The 16137-nt window shown below is 40.9% G+C and overlaps 1 protein-coding gene and 1 pseudogene across 1 annotated transcript; both read left to right on the top strand.

The window, feature by feature from the left end:
* The first annotated feature begins 3779 nt into the window (after positions 1-3779).
* On the top strand, positions 3780-4190 carry LOC128604630 (histone H3.3A-like). Its single transcript, XM_053619759.1, has one exon. It carries the CDS (start codon positions 3780-3782, stop codon positions 4188-4190), a length of 411 nt encoding a protein of 136 aa, XP_053475734.1.
* A 4706-nt stretch (positions 4191-8896) lies between these two features.
* The window catches only part of LOC128604629 (NACHT, LRR and PYD domains-containing protein 12-like), a 14122-nt pseudogene continuing 6881 nt past the window's right edge, over positions 8897-16137 (top strand).

Genomic DNA, 16137 nt, shown 5'->3' with positions numbered 1-16137 from the left:
CAAGCAGACGACTAGTACAATTCTCTAGTTACTCCGTAACGCTTCGGCGGATTAAGGTGCCTGCGCTGCCTGGTTTGTTGACATAATCCAGCACAGTGGAGCACAAAGCCCGCCTCCCAGCCCATTTCATTGGTCCACTCCAGCAAGTGGTCACCTGAGAAGGTCAGTTATCTTTGCGTTGTATGACCTTTGTTTGCCTCACAACTCCAGGGTCCGGGGTTCGATTCCCACCGGGGCCATGTGTGTGCGGCGCTTGCATGTTCTCCCCGTGCTGTGGGGGTTTTCTCCGGGTACTCCGGTTTCCTCCCCCAGTACAAAGACATGCATGGTAGGCTGATTGGCGTGTCTAAAGTGTCCGTAGAGTATGAATGGGTGTGTGAGTGTGTATGTGATTGTGCCCTGCGATGGACTGTCACCCTGTCCAGGCTGTACCCCGCCTTGTGCCCGATGCTCCCTGGGATAGACTCCAGGTTCCCCCGTGACCCTGAAGAAGGAGTAAGCGGTAGAAGATGGATGGATGGATGGATGGACCTTTGTGGCTCCAAAACTTATTATTAGGCAATTATTTTATGACGTTTAATATACACCTCGGAAAAAATGTTTACACACATCACAGTCGCATAAAGTCCAGTTTTCACTGTCAGTGTGATCCTGCATTACCCTTTTGTGCGAACTGGGAATCATTATATGTCCATATGTTCATCTTACTGTCTCATACTTTTGACTTTTTTCCGCAGTCTGTGAAAGTATTTTGTTGGAAGAAGGTTCCCCTGTGCACCAGTGTCCAATTTACAGGGTAGCGTCGCTCCGTGGACATCTGATTGAGCTCTCCACTCATCCTTGGTGCTCACATTGTCCACCACAGCCTCCTTTAAGAACTGTTGTCCTCATTGCTGTGACTAGATCTAGAACTTTCTTTTTAGTCGAGTACTTACTAACCACTTACTATTCACTCCACCTTACATAACCCTGCCTTTATTTACGCTGTGTGATCTAACCCTAGGCTGGGTCGTAACAGTGCACAGCGTCCATTGTTGCTGCAGGCTCACTTTCTGCATCAAAGGATTTAAGTTGCAAATTCATTCTCTGACACCTGACAAATGCAAATTACTTTATCCATAGTCAAATCAATTTCTCTGAGTAGTTGCCTTCTTGCTTTCTTCTCCAAAATGCGATGACCATTTGATCCCTGATCATAGAATCGGGTTGCCCGATTGGTTTTTTAGGTTTTTCAATCGGTCACATATCGTTCAGTATTGTCACATATCGTTCAGTATTGTCACATATCGCTCAGTATTGTCACATATCGTTCAGTATCGTCACATATCGTTCAGTATTGTCACATATCGCTCAGTATTGTCACATATCATTCAGTATTGTCACATATCGCTCAGTATCGTCACATATCGCTCAGTATCGTCACATATCATTCAGTATCGTCACATATCGCTCAGTATTGCACATATCGTTCAGTATCGTCACATATCGCTCAGTATTGTCACATATTGCTTGTCATCAGTTCAAACAGCCCAATCAAAATCTTTCTCGTAAAGTATAAATAATTCCTCCATAAATATACCTGGTTGCATAGAGACCAGCAGCTGTGCTCTCACTGTCACCTGGGAGAGGTGGAAACAAATCTACACCTTCTAAACTCACTGTCCTAAATACTGTATTCACAAATTAATTCCAGCAGAAAATCCGCAGCATCAAGACAGAAATTTGATGAGTGCAAACCAGTGAGGCAAATCTTATGCACACATTTATATATATATACACAGTGTCTGACAAAAGTGAGTACACCCCTCACATTTTTGTAAATATTTGATTATAACTTTTCATGTGACAACACTGAAGAAATGATACTTTGCTACAATGTAAAGTAGTGAGTGTACAGCTTGTGTAACAGTGTAAATTTGCTGTCCCCTCAAAATAACGCAACACACAGCCATTAATGTCTAAACCGCTGGCAACAAAAGTGAGTACACCCCTAAGTGAAAATGTCCAAATTGGGCCCAAAGTGTCAATATTTTGTGTGGCCACCATTATTTTCAAACACTGTCTTAACCCTCTTGGGTATAGAGTTAACCAGATCTTCACAGGTTGCCAGTGGAGTCCTCTTCCACTCCTCCATAACGACATCACGGAGCTGGTGGATGTTAGAGACCTTGTGTTCCTCCACCTCCCGTTTGAGGATGCCCCACAGATGCTCAATAGGGTTTAGGTCTGGAGACATGCTTGGCCAGTCCTTCACCTTCACCCTCAGCTTCTTTAGCAAGGCAGTGGTCGTCTTGGAGGTGTGTTTGGGGTCGTTATCATGTTGGAATACTGCATACTTATCATGCTCTGCTTCAGTATGTCACAGTACATGTTGGCATTTATGGTTCCCTCAATAAAGAGACGTATGAATGCTGCCAGCATTGCTGCAGAGGTTGAAGGGTGGGGGGGTCAGCCTGTCAGTGCTCAGACCATACGCCGCACACTGCATCAAATTGGTCTGCATGGCTGTCGTCCCAGAAGGAAGCCTCTTCTAAAGATGATGCAAAGGAAAGACTGCAAACAGTTTGCTGAAGACAAGCAGACTAAGGACATGGATTATGAGACCAAGATAAACTTATTTGGTTCAGATGGTGTCAAGCGTGTGTGGGGCAACCAGGTGAGGAGTACAAAGACAAGTGTGTCTTGCCTACAGTCAAGCATGGTGGTGGGAGTGTCATGGTCTGGGGCTGCATGAGTGCTGCCGGCACTGAGGTGCTACAGTTCATTGAGGGAACCATGAATGCCAACATGTACTGTGACATACTGAAGCAGAGCATGATCAGTATGCAGTATTCCAGCATGATAACGACCCCAAACACACCTCCAAGATGACCACTGCCTTGCAAAAGAAGCTGAGGGTGAAGGTGATGGACTGGCCAAACATGTCTCCAGACCTAAACCCTATTGAGCATCTGTGGGGCATCCTCAAACGGAAATTGGAGGAGCACAAGGTCTCTAACATCCACCAGCTCCGTGATGTCATCATGGAGGAGTGGAAGAGAACTCCAGTGGCAACCTGTGAAGCTCTGATGAACTCCATGCCCACGAGGCAGTGCTGGAGAATAATGGTGGCCACAAAAAATATTGACACTTTGGGCCCAATTTGGACATTTTCACTTAGGGGTGTACTCACTTTTGTTGCCAGCAGTTTAGACATTAATGGCTGTGTGTTGAGTTATTTTGAGGGGACAGCAAATTTACACTGTTACACAAGCTGTACACTCACTACTTTACATTGTAGCAAAGTGTCATTTCTTCAGTGTTGTCATATGAAAAGTTATAATCAAATATTTACAAAAATGTGAGGGGTGTACTCAGTTTTGTCAGACACTGTATATATATATATAAATGTGGGCGTAAGATTTGCCTCACTGGTTTGCACTCATCAAATTTCTGTCTTGATGCTGCGGATTTTCTGCTGGAATTAATTTGTGAATACAGTATTTAGGACAGTGAGTTTAGAAGGTGTAGAATTGTTTCCACCTCTCCCAGGTGACAGTGAGAGCACAGCTGCTGGTCTCTATGCAACCAGGTCTGTCTGCAGTCTCTCTCTCTCACACACACACACACAAACACAGACACACACGCTGGAATTCGCCAGCAGGTTTGTAATTGGTTTTTCTGCCACAGCAATCTTAGCCAATAAGAAAGTGACTGTTTTGATGTTAGAGCTTAAAAACCAGCGTTTGCCAGCACCATTTATTCTGTTTTTCTATCCGTCAAGTGCAGAGCTCGACACTATGGCAAGAACAGTGCAGACTGCCCGTAAGGCCACCGGTGGCAAGGTGCCAAGGAAGCAGCTCGCTACTAAGGCTGCCTGCAAGAGTGCGCCGGCCACCGGCAACGTGAAGAAGCCTCACCGTTACAGGCCTGGCACCGTGGCTCTGAGGGAGATCCGCCGTTATCAGAAGTCTACTGAGCTGCTCATCCGCAAGCTGCCCTTCCAGCGCCTGGTGAGAAAAATCGCTCAGGACTTCAAGACCGACTTGCGTTTCCAGAGCGCAGCCATCGGGGCCCTACAGGAGGCGAGCGAGGCATACCTGATCGGTCTGTTCGAGGACACCAACCTGTGCTCTATCCACGCCAAGAAAGTGGCCATCATGCCCAAGGATATTCAGCTGGCCCGGCGTATTCGCGGAGAACGCGCTTAAATGACAACTCCGTCTAATAAACACAAAGTCCAGCTCATTGTCTCAGAAAAAATATCTTCATTCTTTGGCTGTTTAAATATTTATAATGTGGTAAAGGGAGCAGAAATGTATAAATAATATATGTATAGATATGGATGATTTATATTTCCATAAACATTATACATAGGTTTCTAAATGTACATGTTATGTATATTGTATAATGTGTGTGTATCTGTGTATATCCATATTCACTTGCCTTTCTTTTCTGTTTAGAAATTATAAGTTATTTACTACCTCCATGTCAAGTGCTGAGGATATGTTATTTAAAAAAGCGATACTATTACTATTATTAGGAAGTTGGGGTCAGAGCACAGGGTCAGACATGATTTGATGCCCCTGGAGCAGAGGGTTAAGGGCCTTGCTCAAGGCTTCAACGGTGGAAGTGCTGGGGCTTGGACCATTGATGTTCTAATCAGTAATCCAGGGCCTTAACCGTTGAGCCACCACTGCCCACCGTGTATTATATTTTTTATGTCAAAATAATACAATAAACAGTAATAACGCTGATGAGCTCTGTCTGTGTAAAATACCCAAAACCTAACCTCTGTTTTAGGCAGGGTGTCTTGTTCTGGATGGAGCATGACTGCCATCCTGTGGCCAAACACGGCAATGGCAATTACCCAGAAGCAATTTTCTGGTATTAAACTTTTAATAATGGTGCTTATATGTTTGTAATATTTAGCCAAGAGTGGAGTAAGAAATATTAGATTATATTAACATTAATATCTCTCTCCTTTTCGATAATTATTGATGAAATACATATTTCATTCAGGGGGCACAGTGGAAAGTGCTTAGCATGTTCACCTCACACCTACAGGGCTGTTGGTTTGATTCTCGCCTGCATGTTCTCCGCACGCTTTGTTTCCTCCACGTACTCTGGTTTTCTCCCCGGTCCAAAGGCATGTGTTGTGGAATGGTTGGCATCTCTATATTGTCCAAAGTGTGAGATTGTGCCCTGCAATGGGTTGGCACCATGTCCAGGGTGTCCCCTGCCTCATGCCTGAATCCCCTGGGATAGGCTCCAGGCTCCCCGTGACCTGTGTAGGATAAGCGGTACAGAGAATAGATGGATGGATGGATATATGGATCTTGACTGCCATCAAGTGGCCCAGTTTAGGAAGTGCATGTTCCCCAAAACATAATTGTTTAGAGCAGCGGTTCTCTACCTTTTTTCAGTCACGGCACCCTTTGAATACTTTCAAAAATTGGTGCACCCTACACAAACACTAATGCTAGACAGCATTAAGCCTGGTTTATACTCGACATGTCCAGAAAAAATTATGTCATTGCGGAATGGGCGGTTGAGCGTGTTGAGTGCGCGAGGCTTCATTTCTCATGGCGGTCTGCATGGCGCCAGATCCGGAAATGAATGACTTGGAGGCGACTCTTGCCGGAAGGTACGATTGTACAGGTATCTCTATGATCCATCCATGCGGGACCATAGAGAGAGCCATATGGCACAAAATTCATGGAAAGGTTTTTAAAATAGTGATTTGGATTTGCTTTGTACATACTGCTGAGATGATAAAGCCAAAGCTGAAAGTTTTTTGTGGTGCACCATGTTTTCATTCATCAGTATCTTCACAAATAAACACAGTCACTACACTACACCATCAGACACAGTGATTACACCTCATTCTGCTGTCTTTATACACAGAGACCTTTATACTGATGGTGAACATACAGAGTGATCATTCTGTAATATCTTTCTTTTCTCTCTATACATAAAGAGACGTTTACACTGATGGTGAACATACAGAGTGATCATTCTGTAATATCTTTCTTTTCTCTCTATACATAAAGAGACGTTTACACTGATGGTGAACATACAGAGTGATCATTCTGTAATATCTTTCTTTTCTCTCTATACATAAAGAGACGTTTACACTGATGGTGAACATCCAGAGTGATCATTCTGTAATATCTTTCTTTTCTCTCTATACATAAAGAGACGTTTTCACTGATGGTGAACATCCAGAGTGATCATTCTGTAATATCTTTCTTTTATCTCTATACATAAAGAGACGTTTACACTGATGGTGAACATCCAGAGTGATCATTCTGTAATATCTTTTTTTTTTTTTTTTATCTCTGTACATAAAGAGACGTTTACACTGATGGTGAACATCCAGAGTGATCATTCTGTAATATCTTTTTTTTTTTTTTTTATCTCTATACATAAAGAGACGTTTACACTGATGGTGAACATACAGAGTGATCATTCTGTAATATCTTTCTTTTCTCTCTATACATAAAGAGACGTTTACACTGATGGTGAACATACAGAGTGATCATTCTGTAATATCTTTCTTTTGTCTCTTGTTATAGGAGACCTGGATCTCCAGAATTTGTAGTCTCAGCCCTGCCGTTATTTCTTTCTTAATGTAAATACAAGCTGATATAATATGCTAAGTTCATATATTATAATTGCCTTGAAATATGTTTTATGATTAAACTATGTAAAGAACCTCAACCTTGACAGCCCAGGGAAATACAATCGCGTCAGGAGAAAGAGAGGTCCAAGAAGAAAAAAGGGAACAAGCCTGCCCCGAGGTATCCAGCGATATGGAGAAAAACGGATTGGAAAATCTTCCGCTAAGAAGGCTGATCCTGACGTTCTCCAACCGGACCTGCGAGGTTTACAACTCGACACGCTGGATGTGAAGAGAACTGAGGAACTAATATTGGAAAGTAATCGTTTAATGAAGAAATGTGATAGTATAAGGAGTGTCTTGAATAAAAAGGGGGCTGAAGCTACAATGTTAAAAGACCGAGCTAAATTTAAACGTGCAGAGAGCATTACGCAGCTAAATCAGAGATATGGACAAAAATACACTGAGAAAATGAAACAAGAAGCACATGTCTGTCTTGAGAGGCCTAGACCCTCTACTTTTACCACACAGGTGGACACATTGGAAAGATTGATCAAAAGCATTGATATAAAATTGAAGCATGTCAGTGAAGTATAAAAGAACATTTAACAGTTTGAGAACTGTTTCTCAAACCACACAACTTCCTGTTTTTCTCTTAAGAAAACAAGTTAGCATTCTTTACCGATATGTTGAACTTTATGCTGTACGGTTTTCTGAGAAATACCTGCTATATTCTTGTTTTTCTCTTAAGAAAGCGCCATACACTTTTCTGTGAATTCTATTTTATCTCTAAGAAAGCAAGTTAACACTCTGTTGACCTTTATGTTTTCTGCTGACAACGCTGCTACATTCTATTTCATTTCTAAGAAACCGAGCTAGTGCATCAAACCTCATCTTGTTTTTTTCGCTTAAGAAAGCGAGCGAGAGTTGTACACTTTTCTTAGAAATAACTGCTACACTTTTGTTTTTCTCTTAAAAAAGCGAGCTAGCGCTGAACACTTTTCTGACAAAAGACTGCTATATTCTAAGTTTTTCTCTTCAGAAAGTGAGCTGGCGCACCGAGACTGCATGATATTTTGAGCATCAAGCTTAAACCCTAGTACCTGAAACCACAATAAATAAAGGTATAAATACTTGGAATAAGCCAGCATTAATTTGCCACTCCTCGGGTGAAGGTCTTGTCATTTTAATTTCTTGAAAAAGGAAACCACTATTCAGATCCTGCGTGGTCTAAGGATTTTCTTTATTTTATTTTTCTCTATATTTTGAGTTAAAAGTAATTGTAATCCTTTTGTTTTTTACTTTAATAAACCGAAGTCTATATAAAGGATGATTCGTATATTTCACTGTAAAGAGTACGACTCCTTTTATTATACGTCTTCAGAGAAGAAAATGGACTTCAAAGGGTTCTCGAGCCCAGAGGCACGAAAGCTTCACTTCCTGATAAAGGTAAGAGAAAGTAATTCTACAGGCTCTATCAGTTTTATGATAAGAGTAGTGGGTAGAACACAGAACACTGGCATAAGGAATTCCAGGGAAAATATTACACTCTATACATAAAGAGACATTTACACTGATGGTGAACATACAGAGTGATCATTCTGTAATATCTTTCTTTTCTCTCTGTACATAAAGAGACATTTACACTGATGGGAGAATATAATAATCACCTGGTTTTGTAAATGTGAGAAATGACATCTGCAGGAAGCTCGACTTTTTCCTGATGTCTACAGTAATCGCTAACATTTAGCCTAGAAAATGAGCCTACAATAAATAATAAGTCTATTTAATGAAAGTGAAGGTCCATGTTTAATAAAAATCTTAATAGAATGAATAAAATAAATTGAGGTTGTTTAGTTTAGTTTTATACATGTTCTCATATTTATAGCTGTGTATTGTTGTAATGTGACAAGTGATAATCTCAAGGTTCATTGGGTTTTATATGATTATTATTATTTTATATATAATTTATTATTATTATTGTTATGCATGTGTGTGTCTTTGTTATTATTTCAGACATCAGATGTTTCTCATCTATAGTAAATGTTTTCTACACATTTGATCATTTTAGAAAATGTTTGAAGGATTTTTACACGCACCCCTGCTCTCATCAGACGGAACCCCAGTTGGGAAACACTGGGTTAGTTACTCGTCTGACCAATGTGTTTAACTTACTCTCCATCACCACTTTTATTCTGAGTAACATTCATTATTCACACAAAAACTACTTACACACCAATCCTCACTAATATCAGGATACTCGCTCTCATGAAGGGAAAACCAGAAAAAATACATTTCTGCAGATATTGAAGTAAACTTACTCAGCGTATGAGTTCTGCTTCTTTATCTAATGATCTGCTGAGTGTTTCTAGCTCCTGTTACTTTATTTTAGTTTATATATTTGTATAGAGCTCTGACAGTTGTTCGTGCACAGCTGAATGAAGTCACGAGATAATAAATGAAGGTAATGAAATGATAATGTGTGTGATGTAGATTTTACCAGACTTTTAATTCTGTTCTCTGTATTTGCAGCGTTTTCAGGCTTATACTTTCAGTATTTACAGGCCTTTACTCGATGGATCAGAAAGCTGTATGATAACAAACCATATCTCTGTGTGTGTGTGTTTATTACCCTACCTCACTGCCCCTCCCCCTCTTCAGAATAAACAGGTAGACCTGAAAGTGAAAGTCAGGCTCCATTTTGTGTGGAGGGGGAAATACAGCATTTCAGGAGTAAAAACACAGTGAGTATCTACATCTAAAGCTATAATATATAAACACACTGAATGTACACTAGATGCAGAAGAGTTTTGTGGGTTTGTACTGAAGTTTGAATGTACACAGGTTGTTTTATGACTTGATACAGAGACTATTTCCTGTAAGTGAACTCTGTGCTGATACAGGGTTTGATTTAACACACCGATGTTGGAGTGAAGTAAACGTGTGTCCTGCTGTAATCTGGAGAAGGAGACATGACCTCCAACATGAGTGTGTCTGGAGAACAGGACTTAAAGAGAGACGAGAGGTGAGTTACTTTTCCATTCACCAGCAATAAATACACACCGTCTCATGGAACAGATCTGTATCTCTAAACACTCACTAGTTAACAGAGGAACTAGACTTTGGTTTAAGGTGTTTAATAGCAGTGAATATATCACTGATCTGATCTAAGAACAGTTTAGAGAAATCATTCACTGAGAAAAGAGTAAAAAGGACTGTGTAATGTGGAGGAGAAGAGCAGCGTAGCTTTGAGTCAGTGAACTCTACAGGCTTTAAGACCCAGCTGAGTCAGTTATCTGTGACTGGGACTCCTGACATCAGTGTAATTCCTGAGGCATGGGGCGTGTCTCCTGTTTGAATAAGTGTGCAGACTGGAGCTGAATTAAAAAGATGGAATTATTGGTGTTTAATGATGAACACATTGTGTAACAGTGCTGAGACAGCAGAGTATTAATTATTGCTGATATTTCTGTTTAATTCTAGAATGATGAAGAGAAAGAGATCAGACTCACCAGAACCCAGCTGTGTGTCCATGAAGAGTGACGAGTCAATGGATCATCCATTTAACTTCAGAGACAGAGCCAGATCTCCTGATGTGAGGTCAGTACAGTGAGGTGTTTTACAGCAGTGTTCCACCTGATCAAACTCACTGGTCTCATTCTGAAGCCCTTCATGATCTTTATCAGGTGTTGAAGCAGTAAAACACTAAACTGTGCAGTGCTGCAGCTCTCGGACTGGCAGTGAGGAAAACTGCTTTAAGAGTTCAGTTCAGTCTGCAGTCCCTGAGCTGGAGGGTCTGTGGTGCTACACAACAACATTTACACCTGGGACATTAATGACTAGATCACTATTTTATTCATAAACATGTTAGTGTCAGTGAGAAATCCTGAAATCAGTGTATTGTGTTAAGAGGATAGTGTTAAATATCTGTCTCTGTATTTATTAGTGTGTGTTGTGCAGCTATGAATACATATAGTCTATATCACATCATGTGTTTTATTTCTTCACAGACCACAACAGAAGAAATCAAACCTCAGCGGAAATCAGCTGGACTCCATATTCAAGGTGTGTGTCTTTTTAATGTGTGTAACTTGTGTGTGAGCAGGTTGCAGGTTTTTTATTTAAGATCATGACAATTTACAGGTTTATCGATGTGCAGCAGCATTGTGGGTAATCAGGCAGAATTTCAGCTGTAACTGTGGTAATAGAAAGAGACTTTTCTTCTTTTTATAAAATAAAAGCATCTCTCTGTGTGTAACATTATAATATTTAGATGTGTTCCTGTGTGTTTCTAACCAGGAGCTGGAACACAAAGTCATCACTCTGATAAAGAATGAGCTGAAGAGGTTTAGGAAGCTCCTGGGTCCAGATTACCCAGCATGCACTGAGAGGGAGGTGCAGGATGAGGAGGATCTGCACAGTGTCAGAGACGGAACGCTGAAGATCACACTGCACGTCCTGAAGAACATGAACCACACAGATCTCGCTAACACACTGCACAACAGTAAGAGCTCTGAGTCATGGCTTTATTCCGTCAGGTTCACTTTAGAGAGAGGAAATAGTTTTAGATAGGAACACTTTTAGTTTGAAGTTCGAGTTTAGTATCATGTACATCTGCTGCTTTTCTGTTCTGTTCGTGGTCCAGCTTGTGGTGACTCTGTACAATGGTCCTGTTCCTTCAGGAATATTTACTACATGAATCAGGAATGAACAGCAGCATTTGAATTTGACATTTAATCCTGTGTTCAGTGATTTTACATTAAAACATCTTATTACTTTGTTTATTAGAGTCTGTGGCCTCTGTGTATCAGACAAAGCTGAAATCCAGCCTGAGAGAGAAGTTTAAAAGAATTAATGAAGGAATCTCACAGCATGGAAGCTCAGCACTTCTGAATGAGATCTACACAGAGCTCTACATCACAGAGGGTTGGAGTGGAGACGTCAATAATGAACATGAGGTGAGACAGATTGAGACAGCGTCCAGGAGACCAGCAACACAGGAGACACCCATCAAATGTAATGATCTCTTTAAAGACAAGTCCATCAGAAGAGTGCTGACTAAAGGAGTTGCTGGAATTGGAAAAACAGTCTCTGTGCAGAAGTTCATTCTGGACTGGGCTGAAGGAAAAGCAAATCAGAACGTCACCTTCATGTTTCCACTTCCCTTTAGAGAGCTGAATCTGATGAAGCAGAAACATCTCAGTCTGATGGATCTTCTTCATCACTTTTTCCCTGAAATAAGAAAACTAGAAGTAATAGACTGTGACTCCTACAAAGTGGTGTTGATCTTTGATGGTCTGGATGAGTGTCGACTTCCTCTAAATTTCCAGAAGAATGAGAGATTGTGTGATGTGACAGAGTCAGCCTCAGTGGATGTGCTGCTGACGAACCTCATCAAGGGGAATCTGCTTCCCTCTGCTCTCCTCTGGATAACCTCTCGACCAGGAGCAGCCAATCAGATCCCTCCTGAGTGTGTAGACCAGGTAACAGAGGTACGAGGGTTCAGTGATCCTCAGAAAGAGGAGTACTTCAGGAAGAGGATCAGTGATCAGAGCCTGGCCAATAAAATCATCTCACACATGAAGTCTTCAAGAAGCCTCTACATCATGTGCCACATCCCAGTCTTCTGCTGGATCTCAGCCACTGTTCTAGAGAGAATGTTGGGTGAAGCAGAGAGTGGACAGATCCCCAAGACTCTGACCCAAATGTTCACACACTTCCTGATCTTTCAGATCAAACACAAGGAGCAAAAGTACCATCAGAAATGTGACCCTGATCCTCAGCAGACCAGAGAGAGAGTATCCTGGCACTGGGAAAACTGGCTTTCCAACAGCTGGAGAAAGGAAACCTGATCTTCTATGAGGAAGACCTGAGAGAGTGTGGCATTGATGTGAGAGAAGTGTCAGTGTACTCAGGAGTGTGTACCCAAATCTTCAGAGAGGAGTTTGGGCTTCACCTGGGGAAGGTGTTCAGCTTTGTACATCTGAGTGTTCAGGAGTTTCTGGCTGCTTTATATGCATTTTTCTGCTTTATCTTTAGAAAGACAAATGTGTTAGTGGAACAAAGCACTGGACGTTTTAATTTCTTCAGAAAGTCAGACATGTCTGATCTCCTCAGGACTGCAGTGGACAAGGCCTTACAGAGTGAGAACGGACACCTGGACCTGTTCCTCCGCTTCCTTCTGGGTCTCTCACTGGAGTCCAATCAGACTCTCTTACGAGGCTTAATGCCACAGACAGGAAGCAGCTCTCACAGCAAACAGGAAACAGTCGAGTACATCAAGGAGAAGATCAGGGAGAATCCATCTCCAGAGAAATCCATCAATCTGTTCCACTGTCTGAATGAACTGAATGATGATTCTCTAGTGCAGGAAGTACAGACTTACCTGAACAGAAGAGGCTACAGTCGTCTCAGTGGAACCAGACTCTCTCCTGCTCAGTGGTCAGCTCTGGTGTTTGTGTTACTGAACTCAGATCAGGAGCTGGATGTGTTTAATTTGAGTAAATATGACCCATCAGAGGAATGTCTTCTGAAGCTGCTGCCAGTGGTCAAAGCCTCCAGAAGAGCTGAGTGAGTATTTTTATTTATAAATGTATTACTGCATGGTTTATTATTTTAATGTAACACTGAACTGCACTGTTTGGATTAATGCTGGTTAATAATTACTCTAATCATCTTTAAACAAACCTCTGGTACTGTTCCAGAAGAGTTTCACTTTTTACACCAACACGTTACGTCTGCACTGAGGGCGGGGCCATGTGGACAAAACCTTCCATCACCATTTATTACCTTTTCTCTAAAACTGATGAAGAAATGATCTCTACAGAATAACTGCATGTATTCATCACTGCTTTCTGATCATTTTGTGATCTAAACACCAGTGAAAGGCACTTTTTCTTTTCTCCTTTTATTTGAAAGTGACATTGAACAGAACTTCACAAACGAGAAGAAGAAAAACAGAACACTGTCACCATGGGAACAATATGAATACAACATGTGACACTGGTGATGTAGAGGATTTAGGAAAATATCTATCAATAGACATGACTGATTATTCTATTTTCTGGTCCTATGATGTGTATCAGCGTATCACACCGCCCAATCTGCACTGAGGGACACACGTGAGAGTGTCGTGGAAAACAAGCTTTCCAACCTAAGTTAAACACTTCAGAGACAGAGGGTTTGTAGATGCCAAAGGTCATCAAACTTTATTAAAACAACAAAGTGAGACAGCCTGCAGAAAGTCTGAATTATACACACACACACACACACATGTCTTTATATACTTTTCTGAAGCAGTAAAATTATCCCTAGGCGGGGCATTAACCTCTTCTTTCTAAAAACAAACCAATCTCCATCGCCTTAATGAATTATTCATATCTATATGATACCTTACATTTGTGGTGCATGCGTTGTGAGTTGGATTTTCTTAAAGGTTTTATTGGGACGAGGTCATTTTTTGCAGCGCATGCGCCTTGCGTTGAATTTTCTGAAAGGTTTCATCAGGACAGGATTTTTTATGGAAGTATAATAGTGCCAAATGTCCTGGCATGTTGAATTACATAACCTGAATAAAAACTTAACGCAATAACAATACTTGAATTTTTCTGCCCAGCAATTTGACACAAATCGGAAAAAACACCTCAATATCAGTGCTTGAATTAGTTTCCTCTGCAATTCATCCTCACAAATTCAGGCTGCAAAAATTCAGGCCTTCAAATTCAGGTCTTCACATCCGGGTCTCACAGGAAGAGCAGTGGATTGCCGATAGTGTAATATCTTATGGAATTGCCGATAGCGTCATGTCTTATGGAATGCCGATAGCATCATGTCTTATGGAATGCCGATAGTGTCATATCTTATGGAATGCCGATAGTGTCATATCTTATGGAACGCCGATAGTGTAATATCTTATGGAATGCCGATAGCGTCATATCTTATGGAATGCCGATAGCGTCATATCTTATGGAATGCCGATAGCGTCATATCTTATGGAATGCCGATAGCGTCATATCTTATGAACTGCCGATAGTGTCATATCTTATGGAATTGCTGATAGTGTAATATCTTATGGAATGCGGATAGTGTACTATCTTATGGAATTGCTGATAGTGTAATATCTTATGGAATTGCCGATAGTGTAATATCTTATGGAATTGCCGATAGTGTAATATCTTATGGAATGCTGATAGTGTAATATCTTATGGAATTGCCGATAGTGTAATATCTTATGGAATTGCCGATAGTGTAATATCTTATGGAATTGCCGATAGTGTAATATCTTATGGAATTGCCGATAGTGTAATATCTTATGGAATGCTGATAGTGTAATATCTTATGGAATTGCCAATAGTGTAATATCTTCATCTTCTGTTTCACTATCGGTATGGAAGTACAATCCCCACCACAACCACCAACGCGTTGAGCCGGTTCTGAGCAGCATGTAATAATACTATCGGCAATCCACTGCTCTTCCTGTGAGACCCAGATGTGAAGACCGGAATTTGAAGACCCGGATTTTTGCAGCCTGAATTTGTGAGGATGAATTGCAGAGGAAACTAATTCAAGCACTGATATTGCGGTGTTTTTTATCCGATTTGTGTCAAATTGCTGGGCAGAAAAATTCAAGTATTGTTATTGCGATAAGTTTTTATTCAGGTTATGTAATTCAACATGCCAGGACATTTGGCACTATTATACTTCCATAATTTTTACCCTGTCACAAATTTCCCCCTTATACCTTAATGACCTTCTGGCTTTAGTCCCAGCCTGGTACACTTCATCCTGGAAGTCTGATCTGTTATTGTGACACTGGTATTGAAGCTTAAAGGGCTTTGATTGGAAACACAGTTCTGGTGAATGTCTAATTGCTCATTTATTGTCAGAGTAAAGCTGCTTTAGACAAAACACACGGTTCTTCTAACTCCGTTTACACAGGACATACAGAGATGCAGAAAAACACCTGATGTTCAGTAACACATAGACGTCTTCTAGCTCACTACACACTTACAATAGAACTTGATTAAAACTCTTCTGTGCTTTTTCACTTTCACACCGACCTTGTTTGGTTTGGACCGATCAGACTTTCTCTTTAGATTGGATCTGGTGTGGGATTAGTTTACAGGATGAAAGAGGATTGTCCTCGAGGACGGATTTCCAGTTAGCAAAAACATCATAATAATCCCTCTGTGCAGATCAAGGGATACGTCCTGTTTATAACTTTAATCCCTAACAAAACATGTGTGAATATTTACCATAAACAAACAAACAAACAAACAAGCAAACAAATAAATAATGCATGCACTGTGTGAGACAGATTTCCAGTTAGCAAACTAACTCGTCAACTTACTCCACACACACACACACACACACACACACTCACACACTCTCACACACACACACACACACACACACACACACACACACACACACACTCACACACACACACTCTCACTCACACACAGACTTTTTTACATGTACTTTCCCTAAAAATGGTTTCAATTATAATAAAGTATTTATTCAAACAAAAACCCTTC

The sequence above is a fragment of the Ictalurus furcatus genome, unplaced genomic scaffold (genome assembly GCF_023375685.1).
Source record: "Ictalurus furcatus strain D&B unplaced genomic scaffold, Billie_1.0 ctg5, whole genome shotgun sequence".
Taxonomy (NCBI): domain Eukaryota; kingdom Metazoa; phylum Chordata; class Actinopteri; order Siluriformes; family Ictaluridae; genus Ictalurus; species Ictalurus furcatus.
This window is presented reverse-complemented; position numbering and strand designations above follow the sequence as displayed.